The sequence below is a fragment of the Triturus cristatus genome, chromosome 6 (genome assembly GCF_964204655.1).
Source record: "Triturus cristatus chromosome 6, aTriCri1.1, whole genome shotgun sequence".
NCBI classification, from domain to species: Eukaryota; Metazoa; Chordata; class Amphibia; order Caudata; family Salamandridae; genus Triturus; species Triturus cristatus.
The window spans coordinates 213,585,271-213,603,492 of NC_140589.1; the positions used below are offsets into that span (position 1 = coordinate 213,585,271).

At 50.3% G+C, this 18,222-nt stretch overlaps 1 protein-coding gene across 8 annotated transcripts in view; it reads left to right on the forward strand.

Annotated features, from left to right (window-relative positions):
- The window catches only part of TDRD6 (tudor domain containing 6), a 2,207,410-nt gene that overhangs the window by 2,063,760 nt on the left and 125,428 nt on the right, over nucleotides 1-18,222 (forward strand). For all 8 annotated transcript variants that reach the window (XM_085610549.1, XM_085610550.1, XM_085610554.1 and 5 more), the window contains one exon: nucleotides 11,049-11,168. In XM_085610549.1, coding sequence (XP_085466675.1) covers nucleotides 11,049-11,168 — 120 coding nt within the window. The remainder of the gene's footprint in view (nucleotides 1-11,048; nucleotides 11,169-18,222) is intronic.

The following is an 18,222-nucleotide window of genomic DNA, read 5'->3' on the forward strand; positions in this document are numbered from 1 at the left end:
AGTAGTGACGGATGCGTCCCTCCTGGGATGGGGTGGCCATATGGGAGAGGCGGAGATCAGAGGCCTCTGGTCTCCGGCGGAGTCTCGTCTCCACATCAACCTGTTGGAGTTGAGAGCGATCCGGCTTGCACTGAAAGCCTTCCTTCCCTCTGTCAGGGGAAGTGTCGTGCAGGTGTTCACGGACAACACCACCGCCATGTGGTACTGCAACAAACAGGGCGGGGTGGGGTCGTGGACCCTTTGTCAGGAGGCTCTGCGCCTCTGGACATGGCTGGAACACCAGGGCGTCACCCTGGTGGTTCAACATCTGGCGGGCTCTCTGAACGCCAGAGCAGACGAACTCAGCCGCCGGTGCATGATGGATCACGAATGGCGTCTGAACTCCGAAGTGGCGCAAGGCCTCTTTCAGCAGTGGGGAGAGCCTTGGTTAGATCTGTTCGCCACCGAAGAGAACGCGCAATGTCAGCAGTTCTGCGCGTTGGAATTTCCAAGGCAGCACTCGCTCGGCGACGCTTTTCGTCACGAGTGGAGTTGCGGTCTGTTGTACGCCTTTCCGCCTATACCACTTCTGCCCAGAGTGCTGAAGAGGATCAGGCGCGACCGGGCCCAAGTCATCTTGGTGGCTCCGGATTGGGCACGAAGATACTGGTATCCCGAGCTACTCAGTCTGTTGACCGATCCCCCGATACGTCTGCCCCTTCGGGAGGATCTTCTGTCGCAGCAGCAGGGGACGGTCCTCCACCCGAACCTGTCCAGCCTCCACCTCCATGCGTGGAGATTGAGCGGCGGCAGTTGATGCCATTTGACTTGCCTCCTGAAGTCTGTGATATCATTCTGGCAGCCAGGCGTCCCTCCACAAAGACGGTATACGCCTGCCGGTGGAACAAATTTGTGGCATGGTGCACAGCAAAGGCTGTGGATCCCCTTTCCGCCCCTCTTTCTGAGGTTCTCCTCTTCCTTCTTTCTCTGGCCCGGCAGGGCTCTGCCCTGGGCACTCTGAAAGGTTATCTTGCTGCCATCTCCGCCTTCTTGCGGCTTCCTGATCAGCCTTCTCTTTTCAAGTCCCCTGTGGTCACACGTTTTTTCAAAGGCATTACACACACGTTCCCTCCTGTCCCTTTTGTAATGCCTCAGTGGGACTTGAATCTGGTATTGACATTCCTGATGTGCGCTCCCTTCGAGCCTCTTCACAATTGCCCTCTTCGTCTTCTAACTCTAAAGACTGCTTTTCTGGTAGCCATCACCTCGGCTAGACGGGTGAGTGAGCTCCAGGCTTTATCTTCAAAGCCTCCTTTTCTGTCTGTTCATCCGGACAAGGTTGTCCTTCGGCCTCGTCCCTCCTTTCTTCCTAAAGTGGTGACTCCATTTCACCTTGGGCAGTCTGTCACCTTGCCCACCTTCTTTCCGCCTCCGCATCCTTCCAAAGAGGAAGAGAGGCTCCACCGTCTGGACCCAAAACGTGCGCTCTCCTTTTATCTGGACCGCACGAAACAGTTCCGGGTGGACGACCAGCTTTTTGTTGGGTACGTGGGCGCTAAGAAGGGGAAAGCTGTGCACAAAAGAACCATCTCTCGGTGGGTCGTTTTGTGTATAAAAATCTGCTATTCCTTGGCTAAAAAGGACCCTCCTGTTGGGCTGCGCGCCCATTCTACTCGGGCCACGGCGGCTACTACTGCCTTGGGACGGGGAGTCCCTTTGCAGGACATCTGTCAGGCGGCAACGTGGGCTTCGCTACACACGTTTGCCAGGCATTATTGCCTTGACAGCCAAGTCCGGAGGGATGGCTTCTTTGGCCGTTCTGTCCTCCAGGACTTTCTGGTGTGATCTTGGTTCGCAGACCCACCACCGGGGATGGTATTGCTTGGGTATCTATTCTAAGGTGAGGAATCTAACTAACGTGTTTCTTTCAGATGAACAAGTTACTAACCTTCGGTAACGATGTATCTGTAAGAAACATTAGTTAGTTAGATTCCTCACCGACCCTCCCATCCTCCCCGTTCTGCGAACTGACATCTAGGGTTAAGGCTATCCTTTTCAGGCCCCTAGATTTTATTTTTGGCACCAGTGTCGGTCTTTGCATGGCTCTGCGTTCCTGGCGCGGAAGGCTATGTACAAGAACTGACGTCAGCGCGCGAGGGCGGCGTCTAAGTACTCCGACGTCATCCCGGCGCACGACGACGCCGACGACTGACGCGGAGCCGCAGACGACGCCTAGCAACGCGCAAGGGGTATTGCTGACGAAAAAATCTTCCGGATCCATTCTGACGCCTGGGGATATTCTAAGGTGAGGAATCTAACTAACTAATGTTTCTTACAGATATATCGTTACCGATATATTCCGAAAAGAGCTCTCTGCTCCCTGGGAGCTAAGATGGTGACAGTACCCCCCATCAAAAAAGCCACCTGGGGAGGGAGAAGTTTTGTCACCTGTGCCGTAAGGGCCTGGAATTAACTTCCCTTCCAGCTCAGAACTGCCACTGACCTTATGGCATTTAGGAAGGGACTAAAAACCTGGCTTTTTAGCATGTAGTATTCCCATAACAATCTGCACTCAGATGGTATTAGCTAGCGCTAGGACACCTTCGGGTAACCGTTGCGCTTTAGAAATATAACTAACGCCGGACAGGGATTTGGCAGGACCCCCAACCCTAGGCAAACGGTTAGGAAACGCTAAATAGGAGTACACCATATCACAGTAATCCTATACCAGCATATATATTCACGGTTATAGCACAGTGGTTGAATTATTAATCATCTTCACCATTTTCTTAATGCTAATTACATTATTCTGTTTCCTTCTATTGATTATTGCAGCGCACGTATTTTACTCAAGAATCGCAATGCTTCAAACTGCAGGTTGTGTATTGCTTGTGTATTTCTTTTGGTGTGCATGAGTAACCAAATGAAAAGGTTCTAAATCTGTTACTACGATTTCCTTGGGAAATCAAGGTTGTCCTATACTGAGGTTGCATAATCCACTTGGTAGCTGAGTAAGTTTTGCGGTACAAATTTTGCACTGTCAGCTAGCAGGACTTATGCCAACATATCCTGATGTGCGTAGAATCAGTCTCACTCAATCCTAATATTTGTTCCACAAACGCACAGTTTTACTTGGAAAAGTATAAGCTGTATGATACCATGATGAGATAGTCTGGAGTTGTGGCACTTGTTGCATCTCAGGTGCGGACGGGCACAAAGGTACTTGCCTGTGGTGCACCCACTGCACGGAAGTACAGCAGCATCTTTTTTGTGGTCCACTATTGTGAGGTGAATGTCTAATAATCAGGTAGAGTGCGTCCTGCTCCAGTCAAAGGTATACAAAAGCACAGCTGGAGCCCAATAGTTCCTGTCCCCACACACAAACCTCCTTTCCTGTTAGCACTACAAGGAACATAACCTAACCAGGAGAACCTTAAATCATAAAAGTAATAAAAGGAAACAGATTTGGCAAGTCAGAGTATTAAAAACAGAGGCACCTATACAAGGAAAATGAAGCAGTGACTGAAGGTCCAGTGATTTAATCTTGTAGCAGTGACCTGCAAAAGGGGGGGGGGGGGGTCCACCTCAGCCAAGCATGCACAGGTCATGTTTACTTGGGGAGAATATATAGGACAGAGGTCTCCAAACGTTTCTGTAATAGGAGCTATAATTATATTAAATGAAAATCATCCTAAACTGCTGATATTATTAGTGTTGTAACAGTGACCACTTCAGCCACAAAATCACATTATTGGTGGCCTTATGCAAGATTACCAGCATTAATCATCTCAGTGCATCCTGCAAGGATTCCAGCAGTAATGTTAAAAAAAAGGCTTTGTCATTATGGAATGCCTCTTCATGAGTCATACATATCTGCTATAGCTGTAATTCTCCTGTTGCCAGGGTTGTAATAATAGTAATATGTCTCCTCCTAAGCCCATAATTTATCTCTCAAATATCAACTTCAAAAATAATGTTGGAATTCCAACAATTTTTCTGCAACATCAGCTTTGTAGTTCTGAGAATACACCTTTTTCCCTCAAAAACACGTTTTTAAATTTTGATCAACGTGTAATAATTCAGCCAAGCAATTACTTTAAAATTTAGTAGGTTGGGCTGCCCACAGGAGAGCTAATTACAGGTAGCTGAACAGCTACCAGTAGCTTGTGAGCAACTAGTTGACGAAGCCTGATATAGGGTATGGTAGTGATGGTTTTAACAAAAGGGAGTTGGCTACCAAGCAGTGGTGGATGTCTGTGAGCGGTTTTGATATATGTATCTGAATATAGAGTGTAAATAGGAAACAGAAGGATGAAAGTATTGTCCATGTAAAGATAAAAGAAAGAGGTGAAGGAAGTGATTGATCATGTTAAGGGAAGAGAGAACAGAGAGCTAAGGCTGCTGCAGGATGAACACCCACTTTCTGATGGATACCTCTGCCAGTGGATTCCTCACCTTGTGAATATCCCCTGCGCCAGCATACCACAGAACTTTTCTTCCCCAGCATTCCACGTCGACGTGGGCGACGTCATAATACACCGGCTCCGCTCGCGACTCCGATCGACGTCACCGGAGCCATAAGAAGCCCACGTCGGCGTGATGACGTCCGTTCCCTTTTTTCCGCGCCTTCGACGCGCAACGGTTTTTCTCCAGTGCTACTTTGTAGTTTGGTCGTTTATATCGGTTTATTCGGCTATGTCTTCGACTAAGAAGTCGGGCTTTAAGCCCTGTAGGGAGTGTGGAGGCCTGATGTCGATAACGGATCCACACCAGAATTGTTTATGGTGCCTTTCCTCGGAGCATGATATGGAGGAGTGCGGATGCTGTAAAAGCATGAACCCGAAGGCACTCAAGGAAAGGAAGACCAAACTCTTTATGAAGAAGATTGGTGAAGAGAAAAGAGGGAGGAAGAAGGAGAGATCGAAGAGGGAGTCATCGACTTCGAAGTCGTCGAGGTCGAAGAAACACCATAAGAAGAGTAAACACTCTCGACGTCGATCCTCGAAGTCCAAGAAATCGAAGTCGAGGTCGGCGTCGTCTCATCGACGTCGGAGCAGAGGTTTGTCTCCTTCTCCTTCGAGGTCACCGGAAGGTTCTCCTTCGAGGAAGCAGACTCCGATTCAGTCTCCGACGAGGTCTTCGGCTCCGTCTAAGACGTCGACTCCGGTTCGTGTGGAGTCGGATGCATCTATGCATGAGGAGCAGGAAGAGTCTGTTCCAGTACCTGAAGATTCTGGGGCTCCAGTGGAGGATTCTACGGAGCCGGTGCCGGAGGCTCCACAAGAGGTTCCTTTGCCTCAGTTCCCGGCCCCAGGTACAGATTCGGCTAATTTCTTAAATGCTATGTATGGCATTTTTAATAGGGCGGCCTACCCATCCGGAGCACCAACAGGTCCCGTGGGTCCGATGGCCTTTACGATGGGGGTGCCGCAGCAGTATGCTCAGGCCCCCTTCATGCCCTTTATGCCGATGGCGCCTTCTTGGCAATTTCCGGTGCCTTCTGGAGAGCCTATTCGACCTCGGAAGGTCCAGCAGGCTTCGGAGCCTCCTTCGACGCCGAGACTGGCTCCATCGACGCCGGGACTGGTACCATCGACGCCGAAATAGACTCCATTGACGCCGAGGCTGACTCCAGCTGCGCCGTGTCCGTCGACGCCGTTTCCTCTGGCTCCTCCGACGCCGTCGACGTCGGTTCCCCGAATCCGGTTGAGGAGGGAAGCCCAGAGGGTGTTGGAGGAAAGAAGATATCGAGAGGTGGAAGAAGGCGAGGTCGATTCTTCTTCGGACGAATTCGAGGGCATTGAGGAAGCCAGTGGGCTGGATACGACCCCAGAGTGGGAACATGCATCTGCCAGGTCTTCTCCTCCTCATGAGTTGGCTCCCTATCACGTGGTGATAAAGAAAGCAGCAGAGCTTCTGGATTTACAGCTGCCTTCTGTGGAGTATAAGTCCAACCTACTCACAGAAGTGTTACATTCTCCAACTGCGACATCGGAGCCTTTGCTACCTTTCAATGAGGCCATATTGGAGCCGGTTTTAGAGGTATGGAAGAAGCCCCTTTCTTCTCCTGCAGTGTGTAGACAGGTGGCAAGGAGGTACAAGGTTGCTCCAGGGGACCCTGACTTTTTATCCTCTCATCCTTCCCCGGACAGTTTGGTTGTGCAGGCTTCTTGCTCCAAGCATGCTTCCGGTGCCTTTCCTCAGTCTCCAGCTGACAGGGAATCCAAAAAAGCTGATCAGGCGGCCAAAAAGACCTTTTCGACAGGAAGCATGGCGTTGAAATCCACTAATGCTACATGCCTGCTGGGGCGTTACGTGCACGCTCTTATGGATTCCATTAAGTCCTTGGCCCCTAAGTTGCCTGAAGGGGATAAGTCATCCTTCATGGAGGTTATAGCTGACACTCAGGCGGCTGCCAGGCAAGTTATCCAGTCAGGGTTGGATACTGCGGACTCCGTGGCAAGGATCATGGGGTCGTCTGTTGCTGTAAGAAGGCAGGCTTGTCTCCGTAACTCTGGTTTCTCGACGGATGTTCAGGCTACTCTGGTCGATCTTCCATTTGATGGTCAGAAGCTGTTTGGGGAGAAGGCGGACTCTGCCGTTCAGCGTTTTAAGGACAGCCGATTGACTGCAAAATCCTTGGGTCTGCAAGTGCCGCCAAAGGGTTCGACCTTTCGGAAATTTAGGGGCTTTGGGCGATCGTCTTTTCGCTCTTACCGGCAGCCCCAGCAGCAGCAGCAGCAGAATCCCCTCTATAAGTCCTATAGAGGGAGACAAAGGGGTCGGAGAGGTTCTGGTCGCAACCCCTCTTCTTCCTCCTCCTCCTCTGCTCCCAATGAGGCCTCAGGGAAGCAGCCCTAGATCCCCCATCCTGGGTCATGTAAGTCCTGTGGGGGGTCGGGTGTCCTACTTTCTACGGGGTTGGAAATCGGTTACATCAGACCTTTGGAGCGTTCCCTCCTCCTCAAAGGATTCTCGACATTCAGGAGATGGTCCCTTTATTCCACAATGGAGCGGTTGTTCCAGTTCTGAAGTTGCTTCGCCTGCTCGGTCTGTTTGCCTCCTGCATTCTGTTGGTCAACCATGCACGCTGGCACATGAGGGCGCTCCAGTGGTCCCTCCGCAGGCAGTGGTATCAGCACAACAGGGATCTCGGGGAGTCGATCAGGATCTCCGGAAAAGCTGCAGCGGATCTTTCATGGTGGAGCGTAGAGGGTAATCTGTCGCAAGGAAAGCCCTTCCATCTGCCTCCATCGGTGGCCACAGTGATAACGGATGCATCCACCCTAGGGTGGGATGCTCATCTGGGGGATCTGGAGATCAAGGGTCTTTGGTCTCCAGAGGAAAGGTTGTTTCATATCAACCTTTTGGAATTGTGTGCGATTCGTTTGGCGCTCAAGGCCTTCCTCCCTTCCCTTCGCGGTCAGTCGATCCAAGTCCTGACAGACAACACGACCGCGATGTGGTATGTCAACAAACAGGGAGGAGTAGGGTCTCTTTGTCTGTGCAGAGAGGCCTTACGTCTATGGTCCTGGGCTCAGGACCATCGGATTTGTCTGATGGCAAATCATCTGGCCGGGGTGCTGAACGTACGTGCGGACAGTCTCAGTCGGCAGTTCTCCGCCGACCACGAGTGGAGGCTCCATCCGGAGGTGGTTCGTCGCGTCTTTCGGATGTGGGGGACGCCTTGGGTGGATCTGTTTGCCACTCTCGAACGCGCACTGCCCGTCATTCTGCAGTCTCCAGTATCCGATGCAGGGGGCGTTGGGGGACGCGTTTCAGTTGAGTTGGGGCTCACGACTCCTTTACGCGTTTCCTCCCATACCCTTGATTCCTCGGGTTCTGAGGAAGATTCGCCAAGACCGGGCCCAAGTCATATTGGTCGCCCCGGATTGGCCAAGAAGGGTGTGGTACACAGATCTTCTCCACCTCTCCTTGTGCCCTCCGCTCCGTCTCCCTCTGAGGGCAGACCTCCTCTCGCAGTCGGAGGGGCAGGTTCTGCACCCCACCTCCAGAGCTTACACCTTCATGCCTGGAGATTGAACGGGGCAACCTGAGTTCATTCTCTCTCCCACCTGATGTGGTGGACGTTATTTTATCGGCCAGGCGACACTCCACCAAGTCCATTTACTCCTACAGGTGGTCTAAGTTTGTAAAGTGGTGTGGAGAGAGATCCATTGATCCTTTAAAGGCCCGTCTGTCCAATGTGCTTCAGTTTGCTCTTTCCTTGGCTCAGCAGGGTTTTGCTGTGGCCACGGTCAAGGGCTACCTTTCGGCCTTATCGGCATTTCTGTGCCTCCCAGATCAACCTTCACTATTTAAATCTCTGGTTGTTCTGAGGTTCATCAAGGGCCTTACAAACATGTTTCCTCCTACTCCATTTGTAATGCCTCAGTGGGACCTTAATCTTGTTTTAACCTTTCTAATGGGGTCCCCTTTTGAGCCTCTTCATACTTGTCCTTTGAGGCTGTTATCATTTAAGGTGGTTTTTCTTGTAGCCATAACCTCGGCAAGGAGGGTGAGTGAGCTTCAAGCTCTTAGTTCCAAACCTCCTTTTCTTACCTTACATGCTGAAAGGATGGTTCTCAGGACCAGGGCTGCTTTCCTGCCAAAGGTAGTCACTCCGTTTCATTTGGGGCAGTCAATTACTCTCCCTGTTTTCTACCCTCCTCCTCACCCTTCCAAAGAGGAGGAAAGACTCCATCGTTTGGACCCGAAGAGGGCTGTCAGTTTTTATCTGGATAGAACCAAGGACTTTCGCCTTGATGACCAGCTCTTTGTTGGCTACATTGGTCGTTCTAAGGGGAAGGCGGTGCACAAGCGCACGCTGTCAAGATGGATCATCCTTGCTATCAAGATCTGCTACGCCCTGGCTGGTAAGACTCCTCCTGAGGGCATTCGAGCTCATTCAACTAGAGCTAAGTCAACTACTTCTGCTTTGGCCCGGGGTGTTCCTGTGGCAGATATTTGTAAGGCCGCGACTTGGGCCTCCCTCCATACTTTCGCAAAGCATTATTGCTTGGACTCTGAGATGAGGAGGGTGGGCCACTTCGCGCGCTCTGTATTACAAGACTTTCTGGTATAGGAAGGTGGACACCCTCCTCCGGGAGTGGGGACTGCTGTGGGAATCTATTCACAAGGTGAGGAATCCACTGGCAGATGTATCCATCAGAAGAACAAGTTACTTACCTTCGGTAACGCTTTTGGTGGATACAGTATCTACCTGTGGATTCCTCACTGACCCACCCGCCTCCCCGTTGTCCACCTTTGTATACCATGAAATGGGTCTTGTTGATATGCTTTTATGCTTTGTTGTGCATTTTTAGGAAATGCTTGTTTATTTAGCATTCTTTTCCTTTGTATGCTATGCATATGTGTTGGTGTATTGTATACTGTGTATACTTTGAGTCTGTCGTTAGTCCACCTGTTCGCCTCGAAGGCACGGGGGAAAAAATGGGTGGAACTGACGTCATCACGCCGACGTGGGCCTCTTATGGCTCCGGTGACGTCGATCGGAGTCGCGAGCGGAGCCGGTGTATTATGACGTCGCCCACGTCGACGTGGAATGCTGGGGAAGAAAAGTTCAGTGGAATGCTGGCGCAGGGGATATTCACAAGGTGAGGAATCCACAGGCAGATACTGTATCCACCAGAAAAAGCGTTACCGAAGGTAAGTAACTTGTTCGGCAGGGGTCTACGTATCCGAGCAATTGCCAGTTGCTGGAAATTATTAAAGCATTTCTTCATCATCTTGATTTGCAGTAGATACCCAAAGTGCGACACAGATGCCTAGACGGGGGAACCTGTGCGCACTGTACCATAGGAGTCAAACTATACTACACTGAGACTTAAGGTGGTCCAAACAGGTCTAGGGTTCCACCTGGCCAGGCCGTTTGGACTGGGCTTTTCCTAGTGGAGCAGGACCAAGACTGATTTGAATTGACAGTCTCTCTCTCTGGAATGGCGCAGTGGGTAAGAAAAGATGGTCTGGAATGCCACCTTTGTGATCACCATTAGCGCAAGAAAGTATTTCAGACATTCCTTCTATCATCTTGTTTTTTAATGTAGGTTCTCTGTGTGATGGCTGTGCCTGGATGTGGGTCCCATGCTTGCTGTAAAATAGGACTCAAGCTATATTTGAAAGATGAGACCCAAGTATGTCGAAATCGATGTGGGGTTGCTCTTGATCCCATCTGGAGGGATGCTGGCCTGGCAGTTTGGGCTGGACTGCTCCTATTGGAGCATTACCAAGACTGATTTGCATAAGGCCGGTCTGTATCTAGACTAGCACAGCAGGTCAAAAAGTTTGGTTTAAGATACGGCTAAGCGATTGCCAGTGGCTGAGATTCATTTAAGCCTTACTTCCATCATCTTGTTTTTGCAGTTGACTTACCCAGGTATAGTCAGGGTCTGGATGGAGATCCTGATTATGGTCATGCTAGCAGTGAGTGCAGAGCTAGTCAAATCGCCTTTAGTGATATTGTAATGGCATCCATCTAGGGTGTGGAGTATCTCATATACTCAAGGAACAGGAAGAGTATATCACATATGTTGCTTGCTCCACAGGGAGATGTTCTTTTGCTTTACATGACTTATATGGTCCATGATAATCTGATAGCATTTCTTGTGCAATACGTCTTAGGGAGTTCAAGGACCAACATTGCCCACAGGTACTTAGCATACACAATGGTGCCACATGTACGTTGAGGGTGGATCACAAACTAAGACTTTGGACAACTACATCGAAGATTCTGTGCTATGAGAATCTGTGACAGGCTTATGTTGTAAATTGTAGAATAGTGGAATTGCAGAGGTTAAAGCTGGACCTTGTGGGGGTGCTCCCTTCTCTCTAGTATTCCACTAGTTATGAATAGTACAAGGGACTCATACGTTGACAAAGTGGTAAACTCTACTGACCGTGTTGGGCTAAAATAATTCTTTAAAAAACCTTGGCTTGAAATTCTCAGTTTGTTAAAACATTCACATTGTTAAAAAAAATTTACTAAGCCATCTGTTTTATTCAGCAATCTTTGCCAGCCTTTTGCTCATTGTTACGTTTTTTGTGCATAGAAACAGTACCTGAGGACCAAGTCTCTTTGAACGCTGAAAATAAGATGTCCTTTTCATGTACTTATCCAGAAGAAGCATATGATGAAACTGTCTGTAAGTCGTATTCAGCTGATGGACAAGGTAATGTCAGAATGATGTTGAATGATGTTAACAATGTTATTTTACCAGTCATATTATGTTTCTCCATCTAGAAATTTTCATCATAACTCTGAACGTTCTTTCGCTGTTAGGTTGGCAACCGGAAGAAGTTTCAGAAATATATAAAAATGTTTTGAATATTTTTTTAGCTCCTTTTTTGATTGCCGTGGTGGGAGCAGGGCACCTTAGATTCATTGATAGAGTGGCAGGATTTGAGGTGGTTGAAGTCCTTAATAATAGAAAACATCTCTACAGAGACACAGGACACTCTGTTGAGCGTAGAAGATCAGGTTTATTAGCTGCAGCTAAGTACAGTTGTCCCAGAAGTACACTCAGTATGTTCTTTGGAGACTGCCACTTTACTCCGTGGCGCACAATCTTTTATAGCACATAGATTCACCAAGAACACTCCCAATGCATACATGGTTATCCAATGAGAAGAGTTTGAAAACAAGATATAACCATTGAGAAAAGTTTGAAAACAAGATATCAAGTAACCCAAATAAACCTCTCTTCCAACTGTTTTTGTCACCCCTCCCCACAAGTTAATCAGTGGTAGTGTCTACAACTCAACTTTCAGGTGGCAGGACATATTTGTATGCTTTGGAGGACAGTTGTGAAATGAGAGAATACAAGTAGAGAATAGCGAAGGCCAGAAGATAAGATAAAGCCAGGAAAGAATGGTGTGAACCGACAGACAGTTGAGACAGGGTTTAGTCACACCTGACGAGGATTAGTGGACTCAGCCAGTACCTGACATCAGTCTCGTAAACAGAGGCAGAAGGTTATTTGACACGTCGCAGTAAGATCAGCAGAAAAACTTTGTTCATTGTGCTGCCTGAGTGAGGGCAACACAAAATGGCGGTGGAACACAAAAAAATGGTGGTTGAATACAAGCGAGATTGAAAATCAAATTTCCTCAGACCCTCCTTTTGCCATAACTCAGGCAAAACACACAGATTCACGTCAATCTGAATCAATGTCAATAGCCATGAGGTCGTCAAACTGTTGCTGCAACATCCTTTTAATGTTCTCTGTTTTCTGTGACTCAGGTCTTGGGACACAGAGAGTGGCACAAAGACCGCAGATGGCGGTGCCACACTGCATACAGAGACAACAGGAAAAAATGATGGCGAAAACCACTCCAAGGAAGGTTAGTACCTTCCATCCCCATTTAGATAGTAATCCTCAAAACCATCCTAATAAAGACCAATCTCCTTCGTCTTGATGAATCGATTCGGAGATCATGTGTAATTTGGAGATGGCTTGGTATACCGTAGGGGCGTCGTCCGGTATATAAATACAACAGCTAGATCCGATCAATTTACAGACTCCACCACGATCTGCAAGAATAACATCTAGTGCAATCCGGTTCTGCAAAGTCATGAGACGATCCGCCTGAAGTTCAGCTGTGAGATTACTCAAGGCTCCCACAGTGACATCTATGGTAGTCTCAACAACACGAACCAGCTGTCTCATGTTTCTGCTGTTGGCCATTGGGCCCCAAAAAGGAAGAAATCGTTTGAGGAAATCACTTCCCTCTTGTCCTGCCGTGTCTTTAGAATCAATAATCCCTCTGCCATATCTGTTTCTATGATGGCCTGAAGGAGCAGTGTATGTAGGAGGGAGAAGAAAAGCTATATAGCATGTTCCTGAAAAATCCGTTGGTAGCCACGTGTAAGCTCTATCGTGGCCGACAAAATATGTGCCCTGGGATGGCACTAACGGCGGTGAATTCTGATGGATACATCTGCCAGTGGATTCCTCACCTTGTGAATATCCCCTGCGCCAGCAACATTCGGAAACTTTTGTAGCAGTCCACGCCGATGGGGTCGAAGATGACGTCACAGAGACACGGCTCCGCTCGCGACTCCACTGACGTCACCGGCTCCATAAGAAGACCTCCTCGGCGTGATGACGTCAGTTCCCTTTTTTCCGCGCCGACGACACCAACGGATTTCGGGAATCGTTACTGGTAGCTTTACCTGTTACTTTGTGTTTATTCCGAAGTTTCTCTGTCTTTCTTCGAGAATGTCGGCAAGGAAGTCTGGTTTCAAGCCTTGCCATGAATGTGGCAAACACATGTCCATCACTGACCCGCATGACGACTGCGTTTGGTGTTTGTCATCGGACCACGATGTTGAAGGATGTTCGTGTTGCAGGAAGATGAGCTCAAAGGCTCTTAAGGAAAGAGAGGCAAAGCTCTTTATCGCCCGGATGAAGAGAAAGGAGAAAAGAGGTAGAAGAAGATCGAGGTCGAGGTCGGCTTCCAAGTCGACGTCGGGACATGCTTCAAAGAGCAAGAAGCATAAGAAGAAAAGGAGGCATTCGTCTCATCACAAGGCCTCGACGTCGAAGTCTAAATCACCTGCTCGGCGTCGAAGGGAGTCAGTGTCTCCTTATCCTGTTCCGGCTTCGCCTCCCGTTCTATCTTCTCCTGTGTTTTCTCCGGCTCCGGCTGATTCGCCGGTGCCGGCGTCCTCTCCGGCGCCGATGGCTTCTCCAGGTCCTGCAGGTCCTTCGGCTCCGGCTCCGACTCCGGCCCAGGATGAGGATGATCAGGCTCCGGGTGAGTCTGTGACGCCGCAAGTTCCACCGTCGGCGCCGGCAGGCCCGAGTCCGGTGTTACCTGACCAGTATCCGGCTTTCCCTAATCCAGGTCAGGACCCCTCGCAGTATCTCAATGCGATGTATGGGGTGTTCTCACGGGCCATGTATTCCTCTGGTGCACCTATGGGTCCGATGGGTCCGATGGCTTTTAATCTGGGAGTGCCGCAGGTTTATCCTCAAGCACCGTTTATGCCTTTCTTCCCAGCGACGCCGTCTTGGCAGATGCCGGCGCCGAAAACATCGACGCCGCTTCCCTCTTCACCGGCGCCGGCTCGACCTCGTTCGACGCCGGCTGCTCCAGCTGATCCGCGTTCGACGCCTCTGCCGGCGCCGTCGGATTCGATCACGGCGCCGCCGACGCCGCAGGTGCGGATCCGTTCCAGGAGGGAGGCGCAGAGAGTGCTGGAGGAGAGGAGCTATCTTATGGATGAGGCTGAAGAGGGAGAATTGGTCGAATCCGATGAGGTGTTTGACGAGTTGAAGGAGGCAAGTGGGTTGGATTTGTCTCCGGAGTGGGAGATCACTCCTCCTTCAGATGAACCTTCTAAAGACGCGGCTCCTTATCATGCTGTAATCAGAAAGGCTGCAGAGTTGTTGGACCTTCAATTGCCATCTGTTGAGTTCAAGTCCAATATCTTGACTGAGGTGTTGCACTCTCCAACTGCGGTGTCAGAGCCGCTGTTGCCTTTTAATGAAGCAATATTGGAGCCTGTGTTGGATGTGTGGCGCAAGCCTTTTTCGGCTCCTGCGGTGTCCAAGGTGGTTGCAAGGAGATATAGGGTGGCTCCGGGGGATCCTGAGTTTTTGTCATCACACCCTTCACCTGAAAGTCTGGTCGTTAAGGCTGCTTGTTCTGGACGTTCAAAAGGTGCGTTTCCTCAGGTCCCAGGGGACAGAGAGGCCAAGAAGGTGGACCAATCAGCCAAGAAAGTCTTTTCTTCAGCCAGTATGGCATTAAAGTCTTCTAATGCGACTTGTTTATTGGGGCGCTAAATCCATGCGCTTATGGATTCAGCTAAAAAGTTGGCACCGAAGCTGTCGGAGGTGGATAGGGCAGGCTTCAGTGAAGTACTGTCGGATGCCCAGGCGGCTGCTCGCCAGGTTATACAGAGTGGCTTGGATACAGCAGACTCAGTTGCCAGGGTCATGGGGTCTTCAGTTGCCACCAGGAGGGGTGCATGGCTTAAGTCCTCCGAATTTTCTTCGGATGTCCAGTCGACCTTGTTGGACTTACCTTTTGGTGGGTCTGGTCTGTTCGGGAAGAAGGCTGATGCAGCTCTCGAGCGCTTCAAAGAGAGTAAGGCTACGGCTAGGTCGTTGGGCCTTCAATCCCAGCCGAGAGGTACTTTCAAGAGGTACAGAGGTTTTGGAAGGGCGAGTTTTCGTTCTTATAGACCAGCCCAGCAGCAGCAGCAGCAGCAGCAGCAAAGCTCCAAGGGATATAGAGGAAGACTTAGAGGTCGCTCACGTGGCCGTCAACTCTCCTCCTCCTCTTCCTCTTCCTCTGCCCCTCCCACCACTGCAAAACAGCCCTAGATTCGACATTCCGGATCATGCTGGTCCTGTGGGGGGCCGGCTTACCCATTTTCTACAAGATTGGGAATCGGTTACTACAGACCTTTGGGTTCTGGATCTTGTAGAAAATGGGTACGCCCTTCCCTTTCGGGAATTCCCTCCAGTTTACCCTCCTTGCCAAGGTGCTTGCTCGGAGGACCACCGTCTACTCCTGCAGGAAGAAGTCCTGAAGTTGTTTCAGAAAGGGGCAATAGAGGTGGTTCCGGAGCAGGAGAGGGGTCAGGGATGCTACTCCCGGTATTTTCTGATCCCGAAGAAGGACGGCAGATTGCGTCCGATACTAGACCTCAGAATCCTGAACTTTTACCTGAAACAGGAGAAGTTCAAGATGCTCACCCTTGCGCAGGTTCTTCAGGCGCTGAATCAGGAGGACTGGATGGTGTCGCTCGACTTGCAGGATGCGTATTTTCACATCCCCATCCTGAAGTCGCACAGGAAGTATCTCCGTTTCACGGTAAGATCGCAGCATTATCAGTTTGCGGTCCTCCCGTTTGGTCTTACTTCGGCACCTCGAGTCTTCACAAAGGTGATGGCAGTGGTGGCAGCCCATCTCAGAAGATCGGGAATTTCGGTTTTCCCTTATTTGGACGACTGGCTGATCAAGGCGGAGTCGTCGGAGAAGGTGCTGTGTCATCTGCAGGATACAACTCGGCTGTTGTACAGATTGGGTTTTTCGATCAACGTGCCCAAATCTCACCTGGTGCCCTCTCAGCGCAACCTGTTCATAGGTGCGGTACTGGACACTACTGTGTGTCGAGCATTCCCTCCTCCTCAAAGGATTCTCGACATACAGGAAATGATTCCTTTGTTTTTCAGCGGAGCGGTTGTTCCAGTTCTGAAGGTCCTTCGCCTGCTCGGTCTGTTCGCTTCCTGCATACTGTTGGTCAACCATGCACGCTGGCACATGAGGGCGCTCCAGTGGTGCCTCCGCAAGCAGTGGTATCAGCACAAAGGGGATCTCAGGGAGTCTGTGAGGATCTCCAGAGAAGCTGCAGCGGATCTATCTTGGTGGAGCGTGGAGGGCAATCTGTCTCAAGGAAGGCCCTTTCATCTACCTCCATCGGTGACCACAGTGATAACGGATGCATCCACCTTAGGGTGGGGTGCGCATCTGGGGGATCTGGAGATCAAGGGTCTTTGGTCTCCAGAGGAAAGGTTGCTTCACATCAACCTTCTGGAGTTACGGGCGATACGCTTGGCGCTCAAGGCCTTCCTCCCTTCCCTTTGCGGTCAGTCTGTTCAGGTTCTGACGGACAACACTACCGCGATGTGGTATATAAACAAGCAGGGAGGAGTGGGGTCTCTTTGTCTATGCAGAGAGGCCCTGCGTTTATGGTCCTGGGCTCAGGACCATCGGATTTGTCTGATGGCGAATCATCTGGCCGGGGTGCTGAACGTACGTGCGGACAGTCTCAGTCGGCAGTTCTCTGCCGACCACGAGTGGAGGCTCCATCCGGAGGTAGTTCGTCACGTCTTTCGGACGTGGGGAACTCCTCGGGTGGATCTGTTTGCCACTTTCGAGAACGCGCACTGCCTGTCATTCTGCAGTCTCCAGTATCCGATGCAGGGGGCGTTGGGAGACGCGTTTCAGTTGAGTTGGGGCTCACGACTCCTTTACGCGTTTCCTCCCATACCCTTGATTCCTCGGGTTCTGAGGAAGGTTCGCCAAGACCGGGCCCAAGTTATATTGATCGCCCCGGATTGGCCAAGAAGGGTGTGGTACACAGATCTTCTCCACCTCTCCTCGTGCCCTCCGCTCCGTCTCCCTCTGAGGGCAGACCTCCTCTCGCAGTCGGAGGGGCAGGTTCTACACCCCCACCTCCAGAGCTTACACCTTCATGCCTGGAGATTGAACGGGGCAACCTGAATTCTTTCTCTCTCCCGCCAGATGTGGTGGATGTTATTTTATCGGCCAGGCGACACTCCACCAAATCCATATACTCCTATAGGTGGTCTAAGTTCGTTCTCTGGTGTGGAGAGAGGTCGATTGATCCCTTGAAGGCTCGTTTGTCTAACATTCTGCAGTTTGCTCTTTCTCTTGCCCAGCAAGGCTTTGCTGTGGCCACTGTAAAGGGATATTTATCGGCTTTGTCGGCTTTCCTATGCCTGCCGGATCAGCCGTCCTTGTTTAAATCACCTATTGTGCTTAGGTTTCTCAAGGGCCTTACGAATAAATTTCCTCCTACTCCCTTTATTGTACCTCAGTGGGACTTAAACCTTGTACTGACTTATCTTATGGGTTCTCCTTTCGAGCCCTTACATAAGTGTCCCTTGAGACTGTTGTCTTTTAAGACGGTTTTCCTCATTGCAATCACCTCGGCAAGGAGAGTAAGTGAGCTTCAAGCTCTTAGTTCAAAACCCCCATTCTTGACTGTGCATGCTGAACGAATGGTTCTCCGGACCAGGGCTGCGTTTTTGCCTAAGGTGGTAACTCCCTTCCATCTGGGGCAGTCCATTACCCTTCCTACCTTTTATCCTCCCCCTCACCCTTCCAAGGAGGAGGAGAGACTTCACCGCTTGGACCCTAAGAGGGCGGTGAGCTTTTACCTGGACAGGACTAAGGACTACAGGATTGATGACCAGCTCTTTGTGGGCTTTGCTGGCTGCAGAAAGGGTCGTGCGGTGCACAAGCGCACCCTTTCAAGATGGATTGTGCTATGCATCAAGATCTGCTACTCCCTAGCTGGTAAGGAGCCTCCGGAGGGTTTAAGAGCTCATTCCACTAGAGCAAAGTCTTCTACCTCTGCTTTGTCTAGGGGTGTTCCTGTGGAGGACATTTGTAGGGCGGCAACTTGGGCCTCCCTTCACACCTTTGCAAAACATTATTGTTTAGACTCTGAGGTGAGGAGGG